General features: G+C 44.0%; 2 protein-coding genes across 2 annotated transcripts in view; one reads left to right on the top strand and one right to left on the bottom strand.

The window, feature by feature from the left end:
• MAN2C1 (mannosidase alpha class 2C member 1) overlaps nucleotides 1-2,003 on the top strand; it is a 42,954-nt gene extending 40,951 nt beyond the window's left edge. Inside the window, exons 25-26 of the mRNA XM_083183724.1 lie at nucleotides 804-907; nucleotides 1,601-2,003. Of these exons, the coding sequence (XP_083039850.1) occupies nucleotides 804-907; nucleotides 1,601-1,718 (222 nt within the window). The 3' untranslated portion in view covers nucleotides 1,719-2,003. The remainder of the gene's footprint in view (nucleotides 1-803; nucleotides 908-1,600) is intronic.
• A 2,225-nt stretch (nucleotides 2,004-4,228) lies between these two features.
• Nucleotides 4,229-20,697, bottom strand: part of LOC146072526 (long-chain fatty acid transport protein 2-like) — a 35,201-nt gene continuing 18,732 nt past the window's right edge. Inside the window, exons 5-10 of the mRNA XM_083179744.1 lie at nucleotides 19,384-19,578; nucleotides 18,293-18,383; nucleotides 11,563-11,761; nucleotides 9,876-9,973; nucleotides 7,985-8,115; nucleotides 4,229-4,475 (exon numbers count right to left, since the gene is read on the bottom strand). Of these exons, the coding sequence (XP_083035870.1) occupies nucleotides 4,299-4,475; nucleotides 7,985-8,115; nucleotides 9,876-9,973; nucleotides 11,563-11,761; nucleotides 18,293-18,383; nucleotides 19,384-19,578 (891 nt within the window). The 3' untranslated portion in view covers nucleotides 4,229-4,298. The remainder of the gene's footprint in view (nucleotides 4,476-7,984; nucleotides 8,116-9,875; nucleotides 9,974-11,562; nucleotides 11,762-18,292; nucleotides 18,384-19,383; nucleotides 19,579-20,697) is intronic.

The following is a 20,697-nucleotide window of genomic DNA, read 5'->3' as shown; positions in this document are numbered from 1 at the left end:
TAAATTGAATTGCACTGTGGGGCGCCATTTAGTGGCAGCCTAAGAGAAAGACACTTAGATTCCCCCCAGTGTTGGTTGCTGTGTGGTTTCGCCCAGTGTTATCAAAAGAACATGGGGCCTGATTCAAACCTGATCACTGATGGGCAATTTTGCAGAGCCCTGCGATCAGATAGCCACTAGCCAGACAGAGTGAAATCCCGCCCTATGCAAGTCTGCAAATGGCTTGTGAATATCCGCCGATCAGTGGCCAGCTGCAAATCCATACACAACTCACTCACCATCAAATGATTTCTCCACTGTGTGCAGTCTGTACATAAACCTGACCCTTTCACACATGTGCAATGGAAACTGGCTGATTGAGGCCGGGCTGACATCACAAACCTTCCTTGGAAACGCTTGGACACGCCTGCGTTTTTCCTGAAACTTCCATTAACGGTTGACACCTACAAATGGCAGCAACTTTCAAAAAGCTTGCGACTGGAGTAATCTCTGATTTGTGTCCCTGTTTGACCTCGCGCATGTGCATTATGATCCGAATGCATGTGCGGTTATCGATCGCTTTGCAAATTCGTACAGCAGTGATCAGGTCTGAGTAACCCCCATGGTGCTCGTATTCATTTACCAAAACTGCGGACACCACTGAGCACCAATTGGGTTTTCCTGTTTTGATATTTAATGTGCATAAATTCTAAACGTCTATATACAGTATAATCTCTATTATCTCTTTAATATTTCTTTATCCTTGTATTGGAATATAATTGATTTTTCTTTAATCTTATGTACTTAAACTTGTGCTCATCCAGGCAGAGAAGCAGCCAGACTCCCTTGTACTCAGATTGTATGAGGCTTATGGTAGCACTGTGGACACGTGGTTAAAGATATCGCTCCCCGTGAAAGAGGTTTTCTTGTGAGTATAGACAAGTGGATTACAAAGTTCTGGTCTTAGCCCAGACCTAATTCAGGCTGGCTCATTAAGCAGCAGTCATTCGCCCCTGCCGAACGGTCGCCCCCCGGCACCCGAATCCCTTCGCTGCCATGTGAGGAGATGTTTGCGTCACATCCCCTCGTATGCGGCCATTTTCCTGACTTCGGAAATAAAACTCAGTCTAAACTATCTTATTTCCTCTGCAGATCGCCAAAGGTGGTGCGGACTCTGATGTCATTTAACATCAGTTGCCCGCCCCAAGCAGGCATCGGCCCACTTACGTTCCCAGGAGAACGCCCAGCGTTTTCATGGGGACACTCATAAGGGGGGCGTTCTCCTGCTATGGCCTGGTTTCCGCCTGCCCTCGGCCTACCTTCCTCGCAACGTACGGCCCGGCGAGTGTGTAACTCGCTATTGCCAGTCACTGTTGGGGTTTGCATCTATGCAGAAATCGGGCCTGGGGCTGAATTCAAGCGATCCTGAATTGGTCCCAAAAAGCCCAAGGTTAGATATCCCATAAAGGGTTTGTTTTGGGTAATAACCTTAAGATGAAGAATATAATCATATAATGTTGTGTTTCTTTCCATTTATTTATGTTAATTTACCTCACTTTGCTCTTAGTATTTGTGTACACCAGTTATATAATATTCTGTATTATGCTTTTTCTCCTTACAGGTGTGACCTCCTGGAACGTCCAAGTGAAAGAGAGACAATTATTTTGGAGGACCAGGGTCTGAAACTTTCCTTTACTCCATTTAAGGTGCTTACTATTCTCCTGGTCCTACAGAGGTAGTGCTCTGTAACTTCCACACACTTCCAACTGATCAACAGATTTTACAACAGATTCCTACATTCTGAATGTCGCATTTTAAAATGGATCAAAGTAATTTGCTGTGATTAGTGATGCTGTAAAACACAGATACCGACAACAGGATAAAGATTATTCTGTTACATGACTGTACAGTCCTTGACTTACTTAATTGCCAAACACTATTTGTTTCATGTGTTTTTCACATTATACTGTATACTGCATATGTCAAAATTATAATTTGCTAGAATAAAAAACTGTTATTTTGTATTTTCTTGTCTTTACAGCTACACACTGCCAACTACAGTATCTTTCTTTATCTTGCACTTTTAAAATACAAATACAATTTAGCCTTTAGATATACAGGTTGAGTTTCCCATATCTGAAAATATGAAATCCTTTCAGGTACCGTATATACTCGAGTATAAGCCGACTTTTTCCAGCACATTTTTTATGCTGAAAAAGTACCCCCTCGGCTTATACTCGGGTGTATACGGTAATTGGTCCTTCAGTCAGAACCAGTGGCAATGCCTGGTGACGCTGAGGCCTGGCGGAGGCTGATGATGTTGCAGCCTCGGGCAGAAATGGAGGATGTGCCAAGTGCCGCCGGCCAGGAGAGTAAGGAGCAGCCAGTATTGGGAAGCAAGGGCTCCGGCACTGGGGCTTATGAGCTGCCATGGTGAGTGCGGAATACATGCAGCACATCCATACCTCATGCAGCGCATCCATACCACATGCAGCGTCAGCTCTGCAGCAGTCACACAGCCCCAATTACCTGGGACCCGCTCATCTCTTCCTGATTAGTGTCTCCCTCTATATGCACTGTAATTACGTACTACTGCTTCCATTCCTGTCACACGCTGTACTTGGCTGCTCATCCTGTAAGATTCCTGCCAGCTGGGGAACTAAAATGACAGGAGACCCAGCTGCAATTATGGGATCATGGGATGAAGAGAGAGGGGGACTTGCCCCTAGACCCTGTACAGTGTGTCTCAGTGTGCCCCTAGACCCTGTACAGTGTGTCTCAGTGTGCCCCTAGACCCTGTACAGTGTGTCTCAGTGTGCCCCTAGACCCTTTGCATTTCCCACCCTAGGCTTATACTCGGGTCAATACCTTTTCCCATTTTTTTGTGGTCAATTTAGGTGCCTCGGCTTATATTCAGGTTGACATATACTCGAGTATATACGGTATATGTGAAACATAAATGTATTTTGTGTTTAGACTTGTGTCCATCCCCAAGATATCTCATTATACTGTAAGTTTCCTAAATTTGGAAAAATCCAAATTACATTGTGGCCCAAGCATTTCAGATATTGGCATGGCTGGACTGGTGTGGTGCGAAGTCAGGGGTCATGTTCCAGACTTACAATGGGTATGGGAGACTCAATGCCTTTTATCTGCGTTTCACAGATTTCTCCATCAAGGCCATTAGTATCTGTAAATAATGCTATGGACATAGCCAGTAATGGAGCTAAAGCACAATCAGTACTTACAGTACTAAGCAATTAAAAGATGACCTTTTCATTTCTTGTCACCTAACACATCTGAGAATGCTGCTTGACGTAAGCGAATATGAAATGAACTGGGTGTGGATTATTAAATAGACAGTGTCTACATAGACAGTCAATAGGTCGACATGCAATAGGTTGACAGGGTCAAAAGGTCGACATGGACCCCCCAATTGGTGTAAGACGTGCCCTCACATGACTTGCTTCACTCTTTATGCTTCGGGCTTGGTGACACGCTACGCTCGGAACACTGTTATATTTTCCTCTATCCTCATATGGATGGTAACAAAAACAAAAAATCCTGGAAAAACTCATGTCAACCTTGTCATGTGTCTACCTTTTCATTTCAACGTTTTGACCCTGTCAACCTTTTTCATGTCGATTTTTTTTTTGACCCTGTGGACCTATTCAATATGACTTTTTGGGGTAAATTTATTGACTATCTACACACTGTAGATCCGGCAAAAGGAACCAAGCGACAGATGTATGAACTAGTGTTAAGTGCATATGCTGCATTTAATGCTAGTTAACTGGGGGATAATTCAAATGTATTACGGGCGCACCTAACATATTCTATGGACAACCCTCCGATTAACGCTCAACGCGGCTGTCCCCTTCAATCCCCCCCAGCAAGTAGTGGCACAATGTTTTAATAGCCTCCAAGGAGATAATATGCCCTGGCCATTTAGCCAGCCCAGGACTAGCATTGTCCTATTCCCACTACAGGGACAAAGCTAGCCCTGCTGCTGGCTCCAGGCTGCGCTCGAGATCTTACGCATGCCCATTACAGCTGGCTGTACACAAGTACACATGTGCACTGCTGTCGCCGATAAGGAGAGTCGTGGACACAGGACAGCTACTTTAAGTTACAATGCCAGCTGCACTGTTTTACAAAAGCTATATTGCGCCCTATGCCGGACCTGTCCCCTTTGCGCATAACAGCAAAGGGGACTGGTTTTGTCAGAACATTTTGTAAGAAAACAATAGACGATTTTAAATGTTTATTTAAGTTGTGAGAATGATGCAATTAAGCTATGATCTAATGAGCTTATCCTACTACAATTTAATTTTCTTTTCCAAAATGGCATTGTAAATCCAGGAATCCATTGGCTTGAATGTCTTATTACATTCATCCAAGAAATACAGGGGGTCTTTAATGGTGAGTGGGCTGAAGCCTTCCTTGACCAGTTCCGCTTTACGCTGCTTGTAGGTTCCTGTTACTTCCATCGTGTCCTGTATATAGAAGCAATGGTTAATCATAGTCCCACCATTACATCATCTTGAACAGGTGCTTCATGTGTTCTCAAGTACAGATATATGTAACAGAAAGAAAGTGATATAAAAATAAAACTTAGTACAATGATGTGATTCAAAGAGAACTATATCCTCTTGGCCTAACATCTATCCTGAAATGCACCCCTGAAATTGGTGGAAAAATATCTTTATCATCCATAAGGGATACTGATGATTCACTTAGTACTATGGGTATAGATAGGGTCCAAAGGAGCCTGTGCGCATAAAACTTCAAACAGGGTGTGCTGGCTCCTCCCCTCTATGCTTCTCCCCTCTATAACCCCCATGCGCACACTGGCAGCCTTTTAGTACCTTTAGGCATGGTTTTACATGTTATATATTTGCCAGTATAAATATTCTCAGTAGCTCTGGTGCCATTACAGAGGGCAGAGCTACCTCAGAGCGGGACCAGCAGCGAATCAGCACCATTTCCTGAAAGGGAACAGCATGCAACTTGTTCTGGCTCATCCAAGACACTCCAGTCTACAGATTCACTGGTACAAGGGTGTTAAACTGGGGAAGAGTCGCTAAAAACAGCTCCTTTAAGGGCTTGTTTCACTGGGAAATCAGTGTAAATTCCAAGAGAGGATATGGGGCTGCGTTTGGGCTCCATCAAGGTACAGATATCAGCCTTGTCCATCTTCTTTCAGAAGAAGTTGTCTCTGTTACCATGTTCTGCACATCCAGCCTCCTTTCGTACCGCCCACGGCTCCGTGGGACCTGTAGGTAGTATTGACCTTTTTGCAGTCCTCCTGGTTTGAGCCGTTGGCCTCAGTTGAGGATAAGTTCCTTGCATGGAAAGTGGTCATGCTTGTGGTCTTGGCCTCAGCTAGACGGGTCTTTGAAATGGGGGCTTTGTTGTGTAAGTCCTGACATCTGAAGTTTTTCTAGGACAGAGCAGAGCTCAGGACTGGACCACAGAGTTTGCCGAAGGTAGTTTCAGCATTCTGCCTTAACCAGCCAATTGTGGTTCCAGCTCGGTCTGGTTCCTCAGACATTCCTAAATCTTTGGATGTTGTCTGTGCTTTAAATATTTATCTTAAAAGGATAGCTGGGACAAGGAAGTCTGACCCCATTTTTGTGTTGTACGATGCTCACAAACGGGGTTGTCCTGCTTCTAAGCAGTCATTTGCTCTCTGGATACAATTGACTATTCAGCAAGCTTATTCTTCGGCGGCTTTGCCTGTTCCAAATTCTGTTAAGGCCCACTCAACTAGATCTGTGGACGGCTGTCCGTGTTGTCTCAGCCATTCAACTTTTGCTGAGCTGCTACTTGGTCTGGAAAGAACACGTTTGTTAAGTTCTACAGGTTTGATACCCAGAGGATACCCAGTTTGGGCAGGCGGTGCTGCAAACGTCTCACCACTTTCTCGCCTGTTCTGGTAGCTTTGGGACATCCCCATAGTACTAAGTGAATCCCCAGTATCCCTTATGGAAGATAGAGAAAATAGGATTTTATATACTTACTGTAATGATAAATCCTTTTCTCAGAGTCTATAAGGGATACTGGGTGCCCTATTCAGTGGTTCGCCATTCTGCAGGTGGCATTGAAACTTGTCTTGTAAGTTATTACAACAGTTGTTGTTTTCAGTTATGAATGGTGTGTTGGTTTGTTTGTCTCACCACTTGTGTCTTAAGTTTACTTCTCTCAAGTATGTTTTCCTCCTTTGGGCACAGTTTTACCTAGACTGAGCTATGGGAGGGGGCATAGAGGGGAGGAGCCATACACCCTGTTTGAAGTTTTATGTGCATAGCCCTCTTTTGGACCCCATCTATGCCGATAGTAATAAGTAAAAAAGGTATCGAAGTACTGTACTTACTGTCTTACAATAATGGTGTGTAAGTATGTATGCTTGTGTATTGTGGTCACATTATTATTACTAACTTTTGTCAATTATATGTATTGCTTGATTTTCTAATATGCATATCATGTTGTATATGTGGAAATGGATTGGCCACACCTATTGGTTTCTGATAGGTCCAGTCCTGTCTTGCACCAATTGTGAACAGGAGCTGTGGGTATTAGAGAGTACTGCTTGTCAGTATGCATTAGACTGTTGATGTGTGTGGTTTGGTTTGTTGCACTGCTGCTATGGTTTGACCTGAAGATGGTTTAGGATCGAATTGTCATAATTTGATGATGATTTAAAGCTATAATAAAACTTGCCACTTCAAATACTTCTATAATTGGATCTTCCCCCAGGCATTGTGGGTGACACCCCAGTGGTTACATTGGATCTGGATGAGAGTACAACCTTATTGGAATGAGATGCAGTCAATTTCCCAACAGTCAAAATCCTGACAACCATTAGTCGATGGTTAAAATACCGACAGTCAAAATATTGATATTTAAAAAAATGTCAACCGGTAAAAAAGTCTTCATGAGATTTTTAAGATTTTTGCTTTGAAGCACACTTCATACCATCCAAATGGGCATAGAGGGAGAATATAATAGTGCAGCGAGCCATGCGAGGGGATTCGGTACACTTATATGGTGTCCATGTGGACATAGACAACGAAAAAATGAAAAACAACATGTCTACCGTTTGACCAGTTGACATTTTAAACGTCAGCTGTGTTAGCATTTAAAATGTTGGCATTTCAACCCTGTTGGGATTTTGACCTTGTCGGTATTTTGACCATCGGCCAATGGTTGTCGGGATTCTAACCGTTGGGATTTTGACTCTTGGGAAATTATTCTGAACCCATTGGAATATAAATATGAGGGACAGCTGCCCAAAACATGGGGTGGATGTAAAGATGTAATCAGTAATTGCAGAACCAAGGGCCTGATGCTGGTTGACTTGCTAAGCAGCGTAAATTCACTGCTTAACAAGCTATGTAACTGCCCGCCCCACCGCCATGCAAAATTCAGTTGCCGCATTGAGAATGGATGTTTTGCGTAAACATCCATTTGCAGAGGAGCGTACAGGGGGTAAATTAATTCAATGGTTGCCGACCATAAAATTACTTTTGCCGTGTTCGCAAATATGAGTCAGTCTCGACTGAGCTATATTTGCGTGGTCTGAGAATGGGGCAGCCGGCTGACGCCCGCCCGCCTGCGTTCATTTTCCTGGGCGCACACACTGTTTTTGTGGGAACGCCAAGGAAATGCATAGTGTCCCCATGCAAATGCCCCCTACATCCCCTCCTTGTGTGAACACCTCGGTGACTGTGCAAGTCGCCAGAGGCATCCGCACAGCAGCCCTGCACATGCGAATATACACATGCGCAGAGGCTAAACATTGGTCCCCGGTGCAAATATGGTGGGGACCGAATTAACCAGAATCAGGCCCAAAATTTGCAGCCTCTAATTTTTCCATATTTACTGTTTCACTCACCGAAGGAGGGCACCATAGCGTGACTTAACAGGATGAGTGTTATTTATAATATTATTATTGGCCTTGATATTGATTAAATTAACGACATTCGGTATAGAATCCACTTACTTGAATTCTCACAAAACAAGGTCTTGCATAGGCGGGTAAATAATTTGACACCTGTTTGTACAGTTTTTCCCCATCAAATGATTGTCCATCCTTTAGTTTAATGGAAACCATTCCAATCCTGCCTTCATGATCTGGGAAAGAGAAAGAGTTAAAATAAAATACAGATGTGTCCTCATACATCATTACTGCAGTCATGACAAACAGCCCCTCTCAGTAAGCCAGATCCCGTGAGACTCTGCTAGTGTCAGGTGTGTTTTTGAATTTTTCTTTTGGAGAAAATGTGTAGCAGCTGCAACACATGTGTCTAGGAGTCTCTGAATCTGTACACAAAGTGCTAAAATGCAGCAGCAGCAGCTTTTTCCAATACCAGATCTGTTCTGCTGCATATACAGAAATCTTCGCACACAATGGGGCTTATTCTGGTTGATTCGCAAGGCTGCGAATTTGCAGCCTTGCGAGTCCTCCTGACGCCGCCCCCTAGCACACCATGTACGTTCGCACGGGCTATGAATGGATGTTTAACATAAACATACATTTAATACACAACAAGGAGTGGATCCCCTCAGCGCTGTTCACAGGATATTTCTCAAAGATTTTTCTTAATAAGCCATTCACATCCAGGGTATTCAGGCCACAAGGAAAAGAAAAAGAATTCTCCTGGTTACCATCAACATATAATGTGGTATAATTGAATGGTCAACCACCACTAACACTCACCTAGACTGGCTAGGAGAGGTTTACATCAAGGTTTCTTTGGTACGATCATCAAATTAGGTACACATGGAACAGGACTCACCTAGGGAAAATGCCCTATGTACATCCAAAGGTTTCTTTTCTTAGAATGAAGTATACACCGGGACACTTGAAACTTCTCCAAAGTAAAACGTTCACAAATTTATTGGTAAAACAGGAAACTCCACATCACCAATACAGCCACGTTCTAATCCCTCACCCGGAATGGGGGCTAGTCAGGGGCAGTAAGTCCACAGATGTTACAGGGAATGGAGGTTTGGAGTCCTGAATAAAATCCTTTAAACACACCAACGCGTTTCGAACACTGTTTGTTCTTCCTCAGGGTGTAGTATAATTTAAAATGATCCCGGGGGGAGCCATTAACTTCTCATACGCCGCATTGGTCAGGGCCGGCGAGCAGCTGACATGTTGAATAGGGTGAACAGGAGTCATGGCGAGGGGTAGAAAAAATGGAGAATGCACAGCGAACGAAAAATTAAGAGCGCTGTGCTGTGCTCGCCGGAGCATTGAATACACCCCCTAGTATGTCTTCTGGCATATATTAATCGTTCACCTACACGAGTGCTCCCTCACACTTATATTATTGTCCCATACGACCTCTACGCTCCTCCCAAGATCTGCGTCTCTCATCCACACTCATTACTCGCTCCCATTCCCGACTGCAGGACTTTCTTCGGGCTGCACCCACTCTGTGGAATGCCCTCCCAAGCACAATAAGACTCTCCTCCAGTCTCCAAACCTATAAGCGTTCCCTAAAAACTCATCTCTTCAGGCAAGCTTATCAAATTCCAGAACCAGTCACAGAACCTTGCATTCTGGTGGAATCGATGCAATAAAGAATACAGTATCTATCCTTATGTATCAATGACTACTTCCCTATAGATTGTAAGCTTGCCAGTAGGGCCCTCCTACATTTTGACTGTCTGTAAAATACCTGTTTTATTGTATCACTGTCCCCTTTGTAAAGCGCAACGGAATATGCTGCGCTATATAAGAAACTGTAAATAAATAATAAATAAATACAGTGGCTACTAGTTTCAGATGGGGTTATGGTTTTATTTATAGAGCTAGTAGAATATATATTGTGCAAAACATTATGTAAGAACCAACTTATGCTATGGTACCAGTTAACACTTACAAGGCACAGGAACGCCATAAACATTAGCCTCTTCAATGAAATCCATCTGCCCTACAATGTCTGCCACTTCAGTGGTTGCCACATTTTCCCCTTTCCATCTGTAAAATATTCAATTTATACCAAACTGAGCATCATGTAAAGTCTATAATTTAGTGTTGCATAGTTAGTAAATCTACTATTTTATTAAATAAAAGACAACAGTGTTCGGCTGCATCCTTCAGGCTGATCGCACTTGATGAAACAAGCAGGACTGGGATAGCTGAGTGAGAAATAATGATGACTTCCCTTAGAGCTTGGGGGACATGCTCAGAGTGGCTGACAGCTCTAGCAGATGTTTTGAGCAACCATAGGATTACTCAAGAGCACAATGGTGCGACTGATGAGGGTCCCATGCTGTATCTTTGCATGCAAGCAGCGGTTTAGAGATGCAGCTGGTGCATGTCTCTGTACAAAACCTAGCAGCTCTACAATATCAACAGAATTTCTCAGTACCGCTACATACAAAGACACAGTCATGACAGGATTAGTGTTTACCTCGTACACACTGTAACTTATGTACATCATGTAATTTAGCTAATTCTCCTGAATGTAAAACACATTTCTCAGTATACCAATGTACTTAAACTCTCAAGCTCATACACCACAGACAGACACATAATACATGACCTTCTGCATATGCATCTTAGTAATTCTACCTACTGTATATGAAGCCAGTTGTAATTGTAAGTTTAAATCATTGCTGGTAGGAGGATCTACAGTGTGTAGTGAGCATCTTCAGCCATGTACTAATAAATCAGTATTAGGGGGGTATTCAATCCCCTCCACTATTTCTGACGGGGGAAATAGCGGAGGCCGCCTATTCAATGCTGTCTTAACCGACAGCATTGAAGAGGAAGATTGACAGAATGGGCCCGACTTTAAAAGCTATCGGGCATATTTTGCCAAGATCCAGCCGAGAATTGTCGCTATCACGGCCAGATCTCGACAATCCACAGAAGTTTACACGGAAACAACCTCTTTTCACCATTCGGCAGGCAGCACATTGAATACCGCCTGGCAATTTGCTGTTGAGCAAAACGAAAACGGGCCACGGTCATGGCTGTCGGAAGGTACCGACAGTCATGACCCGGGGATTGAATATCCCCCTAAATCTACTAAAGGTTGTGGATTAGCTCACAGTCAATAGGTCAACACTATATTTTAAAGATAATTTCTGTCCAAAGAAGAGCATCGCAAAATAATATATTATGTCATTATAACTACCGCCTTCACCCATATCTAGAGTGCAACTAGACCTTCTGGAAAGTATGAGGTTATCCCAACCACACGCATTTGTGTAATAATTACATTCCTATACAATACTTGCCCTATTTCACAAAAATCAAAAAGAAGAAACAATGTAACCAAGAGATACTGTACTATCTTAGAACTGTACCTTTGGAATTGCTAGGGGCGAGATGTACTAAGCCTTGAAAAGTGAAAAAATTGGAAAGTGATAAACCAATCAGCTCCTACCTGTCATTTGTCAAACCCAGCCTTAAAGATAGTAGTTAGGAGCTGATTGGCTGGTGGTTTATCACTCTCCATTTTATCACTTTTCAAGCTTAGTACATCTGGCCCTACTTGAGATTAGCTTTCTAACTGAAGTATAACTTAAAGTGCTAAAAGCATGCAGCAGATAACTTACCGAAACGTGTCTCCTACGCGATCCTGGAAATACACAAAGCCTTCCTTGTCTACCATCAGCAAATCTCCACTGTTAAAATACAAATCTCCCTTTTTAAATACATTTCGAAGTCTCTTCTTCTCAGTCTGAGACTCCTCTCCTGCGTATCCGGCAAAAGGATTGGAGATCGTAATTTTTGAGATTAGCAGCCCAGTCTCACCTGTGATGAAATAATATTATAAATGAAATCATTGTAAATTTGGAAGAAGGTAAAAGTAGATCCATAATAAATAAACAAACATAAAAGCTGAATAATATGCACATTGGGGCTGATTCACTAGAGGCAGTTTTATCACTTCTTCACATGCGCAGTGCCCATAGTGTGCATGCTCAAAACTTGAAAGGTAATTGAATCCTGGAGAGATGTGATCACAGTTTAATGGGCGGTGACAGTGTGGTAATGTGGTGTTCAGGGGGCATGGTCCGGAGCACGCAGGCATGTGCGGACGGTTTTCAGGGACAGCTGCTAGGCTGCGATGGCAGGGGCTACCAGGGGCGGATCCAGGAGGAAATGACAGGGGGGGTACCATGACAGGGGGGATGGGAGTGAGCGGTGTTAGTAGTGCCAGTGTGCATTCTCAGAGAGTGAAGCGATATAGAGAGGAGGAGAGCAGAGAGAGAGGGAAGGAATGGGATTAGAAATAGGCCCTGACATTTTAAGTCCATAGGCCCACTATGGAGTGAAAAGTGAAGGATGCAGTGGTGTGCGCGCCAAATTTTTATTAAAAGGGGGCGTGGTCATTCCAAAGGGGGCGTGTCCTTGAGTGTAGTGTACCACAACATATACCACTTTTACACATTATGCAACAAAATAGTGGACCCTATTATACTTGCCGCTTACACATGATGCCAAAAAGAATGAGACAAAATTTCCATAATGCCACATGGATTAAGCCAAAATTCAGATAACGCCACATGGATTAAGACATAGTATAGATAATGATGTATAAATAGGGACATTGCGCGCCGTCGGCGAACCAAAAATGTACACAGTAATGCCCATTACACATAATGTCACACACCGTAATACCAATTAAATATAATGTCACACACTGTAATGGCCATTACACATAATGCCAACAAAGTAATGCCCATAAAACACAATGCCATACGTTGTGATGCCCATTAAACATAATGCCAATACCAAAATGCCCATTAAACATAATAATGCCTATTACATATTATACCATTTAATTGCTGCTTACCTACATACTTATTGTCAGAGGAATATCACTTGTTGCCAGGGGTTACATGCTTCTTGCCAGGGGTTTTATTCTTGTTGCCATGCCATGGGATTGATATATTTTTTTTGCCAGGGGGGAGCCAGGGTGCATGCTTGTGAAGGGTTCCATTTAAATAGCGCGCCAGTGCTACCCAAATCCACACTTCAGGGTAGCGCTGGCCGCACTCATCTGTTCTGACAAACACTAGAGGTATAGCAGTACCTCTAGTGTCTGTATCCTATAAGGCGGCGGCAGTGGTGTAGCTAGGTGCCACGGTGCCCGGAGCAAGGGCATGTTTCGCGCCCCCCCCCCCTCCCTCTCAATTTGTAGTAGGTGAGGCTCCTGCTCAGTTAAAAGTGGGCATGGACCAACATTATACCACACACCGTAATGCCCATTGCACATTTTAGTGAACTTTGTAATTCCAATTACACATAAGCCCACACATGATGTCCATTACATACTATATAACACCGTAATCCCCATAACATACTATATAACACACCGTAATGTCCATTACATACTATATAACACACCGTAATGCCCATGACATACTATATAACACACCGTAATGCCCATTACATACTATATAACACTCCGCAATGCCCATGACATACTATATAACACACCGTAATGCCCATTACATACTATATAACATACCGTAATGCCCATTACATACTATATAACACACCGTAATGCCCATTACATACTGTATAACACAGCGTAATGCCCATTACATACTATATAACACACCGTAATGCCCATTACATACTATATAACACACCGTAATGCCCATTACATACTATGTAACACACCGTAATGCCTGTCACATACTATATAACACACCGTAATGCACATGACATACTATATAACACACCGTAATGCCCATTACATACTATATATCACACCGTAATGCCCATTACATACTATATATCACACCATAATGCCCATTACATACTATATAACACACCATAATGCCCATTACATACTATATATCACACCATAATGCCCATTACACATTTGACACATACCTACTTACCTTCATGCTCGATGCCAAGGGGCTTCATGCTTGATGCCAAGGGGCTTCATGCTCCACTGAATCTGCTTGGGTGCAGCAGGGTGGGAGGGTGCTTGCAGCAGGGTGGGTGCAGTAGGGTGGGAGGGTTGTGTGTGCACCCCCCCGCCTGTGCTGACAGCCAGCCAGCCATCCCCCACCCCGCTCCGCTGGCCCGTGTGTCCCCACTCGCCCGCTCCCCCGCTGTGCCCGCTCCCCCGCTCCACAGTGTGCCCGGCCGGAAGAGAAATGTGCTCCTATCCTATGTAAAATTCATATCTCCCGCTGGACCGCTAGCCAATAGGCGCTCGCGGTCCAGCAGCCGCCAGTTGATTGGCTGCTGGACCGCAAGCGCCCATTGGCTAGCGGTCCAGCAGGAGAAGTGAATTTTATACAGTAGCACATCTCTCTCCCGGCCGGGCACAGCGGGGGAGCGAGCACAGCGGGGGAGCGGGATAACGGGCACAGCGGGGGAGCGGGCAGCAGCAAAAAAAAACAACGTCTTAAATGACAGGGGGGGGGGGGCACGTGCCCGGGTGCCCCCCCCCTGAATCCGCCAGTGGGGGCTACCCTTAATGCCTAGTTCTGCAATGTGATCACCTCTTGGGCTCAGACTCCCCAACTCTGCACTGCTTTCAGCAGAGAGGAGGAGGCCCCGATGGGGGAAACTGCACAATGACCTCCTCCACTCTTAAAATGACCTTGTTCAGGACTCTCCTCCTAAGCCCGCCTCCCGTCTAATGTAATACTTTATATACACAGTGCTGCCTATCCCTGGGATAACCAGCCAGCATATATATTACATACTGTACATCATAACATGTATGTTTCCTACCTCCCAACATTGTCATTTTGGGAACCGGGACACTGGCATCTGAAAAGGGGCATGGCCTTATTCTAAGGGCGTGGCCTCGCAGGGATGCCACCGCCATGCCCCCATTTTCATTGATATGGGGGCTTGGCCAGTACTGTGTGAACTGCTGGCCAGGCCCCCAGACCCTTTGTTTCACTGAATAGATGCTGTGCACATGCACACAGCATACGTTCCCCACTGCTCTGCTGAGCTCCCAACTGCCCCTGCTCCACCACGGGACACTGCCAGATCCGGCAGGATGCGAGACAGCTGCGAGGTATGATGTTTATATGTGCTAAGCAACCCCACCTGCTATGTGGTAGGTACTGCAGTCCAGGGACAGCATTTGCTGCTGGATGGATCTGTCTTCCTAAAACACTGAGGGAGAGATGTATTAAGCATGGTAAAGTGATAAAGTGGACGGTGATAACACACCAGCCACTTAAGCAGGGTACACATCTATACAATCCCTGTTTTCTTGCGACCGTTCGACCGACCATAGATGCGTCGGACCGCCCACAAACAACAGCCGATATGGGCGTACTCACCTGTGCAATTTTACTTGCAACTTCCGATGTACTCCCGTCCAAACAGTCGCAAGAAAAAGGTTGTAAATTATCATAATGGGCTGGGTTAAGGGCATACCAAAACAAGGAGGCGTGGGTACAGAACCTAAACAAAAGTGATTCATTTTTTACCTCAGTACTGGCTGTGCAGAGAACAGCAGTCTATAAAGACGGGGTACGTATCTACAGTCAGCCGGCAGGGTGACTATGGACAGATACGGCCAACTGCTATAAAGATGGAGGGAAAGCATCTACAGTCAGCCGGCAGGGTGACTATAAACAGAGACGGCAAACTGACTGTAGTCGCGTACCCAGTCTTTATAGCAGTTTGCCCATTCTGTCCATAGTCACCCTGCCGGTGACTAGGGTCAGATATGGCGACCTGCTGTAAACATGGGGTGCATGTACTGTATATTATGATTATTTCTTTATACATGGGGAGAGGTGAACGCTTCTTGTGCTGTAGGAGAGATCATGCAGATACGGAACGCCCGCATGGGTGTTCCAGCTTTGGCAGTATAATCGCAAGAACGGCCAGCATATCGATCAAACGTGCGTACACACTGCACTTTTGTTCAGATATGGGCCCGTCCTGTCGGATGAATATTAAACAGCACTGAACCTTCGACCGACCAAGTATGGACGGACAAGACCGTTTTTGGCCGTTTATCGATCGTACAGAGGGAGTCGGGCCAGCATACACACCTATACAATTGAACGGCCGTCCGACCCAGAACGGAAGATTGGCCCGACGATTGTATATGTGTGTACCCAGCTTTAGCTCCTAACTGTAACTTGACTGGTGCGTTATCTTTCACTTTATCACTTCACCATGCTTAATTCATCTGCCCCTGTGTTTTTCACAGCGGCAACAATGCAAGCACACAGTGCCTTGGATGTGCAACGTGTGTCCAACAAAAGCCTTGTGGTATTCTGAATCGTGCATACAGGGAAGAGGTCAGATGTCTTGCATTAAGCATGGGGCCTGTGCAAGTGCAGACACTAAGGGGGACATTTACTAAGATGGGAGTTCTATTTCACATGGGATGTTGCTATGGGCAACCAATCAGATCCTGTCTATTATCTTCTAGAGGGTGTATAATAAAAAAGTAGATTCTGATTGGTTGCCCATAGCAACATCCAATGTGAACTAGAACTCCAATCTTAGTAAATTTCCACCACACATACATCTGCATTAGCACTATGGATTCTCCCATTAGCATAGGGTAGTAGATCAGGCTTTCCTGGCTGTCTGTTGTTGTTGTTGTTGTTGTTGTTGTTGTTAGAGAGACTTTAAAAAAAAAATAACATTGCCATAAAAAAACAAACCTCCCACCCTATAGAAGTTCAAGCAAAAATAAGGTACATTTCCAGAGAGTATTCACATCTGCATGAATTAATCCTATTTGCTTCCCACTGTTTTGTTTACAGGATTTCAAATGAATTTCCCCAATACAGCTAGGTTGACGTGGCAGTGACCACTCTTTGGGGGTGTTGGTATGCCTATACCCCGGTAGGCATTTTTATTTACAAATTACATTTGTTATGTTGCATGCTGGGAAAAAATACAACACCTCCCAAGCCCCTGATTGCAGACCATTAAGATAGTCCGCCAAAAAATTTCTGATATCTCTAAAGGGACATAAACACAGGTCAATTTCAGCCCCTTTTCTGGAGCACGGATTGCAGCGATGGCGATGCGCGTTCCCGCTCGTTGATTTTGCCCGCAGGGGCTTTCTCTAGATCTCGGGGGTTTGCCTATTATAAAAAAGCAAAGCCCTGTGTAGCATCATCTCTCAGCACACAGCATTGCTGGACACCCACGATGTCATTCAGCAAAAGTGCCAGGTCGCCCCATGTATATGAGGCTTTAAAAAAAATCTTAGTGAGCAGAAATGCTTAAATAGTGTATTTGACTGACTCCTTTTATTCCTGTCCTTTGCGACAGGCGTGAATTGTGTGTGTGTGGTGTTATCTTTGGCGTTCGTTTTCATTTCTGCATATTGGGTTTGCAGTGTCCGCATGCCAGGTTGTTAGCATTTCAGGAAAAGTAAAAACCAAACAAATGATAATGTGTCAGTGATTTGGACCTTTGTAGGTTTGTCTTTCATATACCGTATTTTTCGCTCAATAAGACGCACAATAGTTTTTAGAGGAAAACAGGAAAAAAATTATTATGAACCAAATAGTGTAATAAAATAATTAATAAACTATAACAGAATAACATTTGAACCATGTAAAGTGAACAGCAGTCAACAGTGGCATTAAGAACCAGCCAGCATTCATAGTACTCAGACAAGCCCAGCTGTTGAGTAGAGAGTAATGCGCAGGCGCACTGCTGCCCCATGGTCTACTAGGAAACGCCGCCTACTACAAACTCTTCTTCAATCAGCACGGCGATAACACAGCCAGCAACAGCACTCACTCCTCGCTTGCAGCCTTCCCTCTACGACATGGGTCTTCAAACTGTGGCCCTTCAGATGTTATGGAACTACATGTCCCAGCATGCCCTGACAGTTTTGGCATGCTCTGATATGAAAAAATGTGGCAATGCATGTTGGAACATGTAGTTTCACAACATCTGGAGGGCCACAGTTTGAAGACCCATGCTCTACTACGATCTCCTGCTTCTTGGCCGGGATCCGCTTCTTCATGCTGCCACTATTGAATTGTAAGTTTCCTGCCTGGACCCCCTCTCCTTTCATGCAGTCCCTGCTTTCTGATCTGGCTGCAGGCTTCCCCACGGCATCATTAAGGTCCCCAATGTGCACTCTTTTTTGCAGTATTCACTCCACACTTTCCCCACACTTTTTTTGGGGGAAAAAGTGTGTCTTATGGAGCGAGAAATACGGTACTCATTAATTCTTGACCCAAGACCTTCACATTTCTTCTACTGTACAGTACTTGATTTTTTAAAATTACATTCAGGAAGAAATCTTTCAATGCAAATATATATATGCCTGGTAACTATAAAAGATTATGAAACATACTTTACCTCTTGGTACTCGAATACAGTGCCCTGATGCGTCTCGAACCGGTTCATTCTCTTCGACATTGTATCTGATCACCTCAAACGGAAGTAAAAACTGAAAGACAACACATTACAAAAAATATTCACTATCATTCTATTCATACTCTCTATCTTGCTCTCCGTCTGTCTGTCTGTCTCTAAAGATATATACACTCTAATTGGCCAAATTATTATGACTAGTACCAGGTTAGGCCACTTTTGAATACAGTTTGTATTCTTCTAGAATGGTTCAGAAACTCACAAGAAAACATGCCCCATACTATAATATGGCCTCTGCCAACCTGAAGAGTCGTGATAATGCAAAAGGGATCCATGCTCTCAAGATGTTGTCTCTATGGGCCTTATTTTGGTTCATTCTTTCTGACAAAATCCTTCTTAGATGGACAAAACCATGTGCACTACAGGGGGGGGCAGATGTAACATGTGCAGAGAGAATTAGATTTGGGTGAGTAATTTTGTTTCTGTGCAGGGAAAATACTGACTGCTTTATTTTTACACTGCAATATAGATCTCACTTTGAAGTAAAACCCCACCCAAATCTAATTCTCTCTGCACATGTTACATCTGCCCCACCTGCAGTGCACATGGTTTTGCCCATCTAAGAAGGATTTTGTCAGAAAGAATGAACCAAAATAAGGCCCTATATCCCCACCCCCCTGAATGGTGTAATTAAAACGTTTTTTTTTTTTTTTTCAAACCACATGACACATTTTTAAATCTATTGTCCAATTCCTGTGTACTCAAGCAAACTAGAGTCGTTTCATCATTTGCGGCATATAGCAATGGTGTACGTAAACATCTTCTGCATTTGCAGCCAGGTCCTAGCATCCATGTGACGATCCCACAAACACATTGGCCCCTACAGTAAATAAAAAAAAAAAACACATTGGCCCCGTCAGGAGCAGTGCAGCCTCAGTACTGCAGAGTCTGCACTGTATACATGGGATATCATGCAGTCATGTGACCTATGATGTCATGCTGCTGCTTTGTGCAGGTCACAGGTCATGCCGCATTTGAGCTAGCTCAGTGCTGCCTGGGCCCAAAGTGCAGAATACCTTCATGAACATATTACATCTGCCAATTGCTCCTTCTTTTCCAGTGTAGTTGAAGAAGAAAACATTTCCTTCTGTTGCTGCATAAAATTCACACAATTTGATTTCACCGAAACGATGGATAAACTCTTTCCAGACATCGGATCGGAGACCATTCCCCACAGCAATTCGCACACAGTGATCTCGGTCGTTGTCCTTCTAGAAAATGGAGAAATGGTGCAGTTTGGAATAAACTGTGGAGCAATAAATATGGCAGACATACTGGTCAGGTCGTTAACATCTGTATGAAGCTATTAGTATGTATGGTACAGTATGGTAGAGTGAACATATGAAAAATAGGGTAGGGTAAAATGTAGTTTAATGTGAACAAAGGCAGCCATGAACGAGTACGGGAGAGCTCAGTTTTCAAGAACCGCTAACAGTTTGAGTTTTCGTGAGCACCTCTGGATTCTTAAAAATGTGTCAGTTCTTAATAATAGATCACCAGGAAAGCATTCTGGAAAACATGAACTGTTATGCGTCCTTGAGAGGAAACTTTAGCCACTACAGCTATAGAGCATTAGACACACAGGATAGCCCTATTTCTTGTTATGGTTTGTTGTTTCAAATATAACAATTCTACTTTATAGTAGCATTATAAATGTATCCAAATCTCGAAAGTGCAAATACATTTGTAGTAGGATTTACCCGTGCAGCGTGGAACAAAGACTGTAGGGGGAGCTGGCCAGCACATATAAATATTGCGCAGTACACATAGAACACAGTGCCCAGCCTGTCTCTCTTCAATTAGCCCCAGACATTCTCTAGGTCGACAGTCAAAAGGTCGACATGGGGTTTTTCACTGTTTTTTTACCTGAATGTCAACACAGTCGACATGGACACAGTTTAAATTGCACTGCAACGTCGGGCACACTATTTCATTCTCCCACCACGCCCTAGTGGATGGTAGGGCATGAAATACCGCCTGTCAGCACATGTTGGCTCAAAAAACAGTAAAAAACTCCATGTCAACCTTTTGACTGCCGACCTAGACAATGTCGAACTAATGACCTGTCAAACTAACGACCTGTCGAAATAATGACCTTTCTACCTAGAACCATGTCGACCTTTTCCAATGTCGACCGAGACCCATGTCAACCTTTTTCCATGTCGACCTAATGGTGTTGCATTCCCCTGCTACTACTCCTTGCCCACCACCGGTCCTCCGAAGTGAACCACCCAGCAAGTGTGAAACATGCCCAAGGTGATTGCTACAGGGGTTTGCGCATACACATGTCCGGGCCCCAAACAGCGGGGAAGGGGCCGAATTTGGACCCA

The sequence above is a fragment of the Crinia signifera genome, chromosome 4 (assembly GCF_055691185.1).
Source record: "Crinia signifera chromosome 4, ASM5569118v1, whole genome shotgun sequence".
In the NCBI taxonomy this organism is placed as follows: Eukaryota; Metazoa; Chordata; class Amphibia; order Anura; family Myobatrachidae; genus Crinia; species Crinia signifera.
This window is presented reverse-complemented; position numbering and strand designations above follow the sequence as displayed.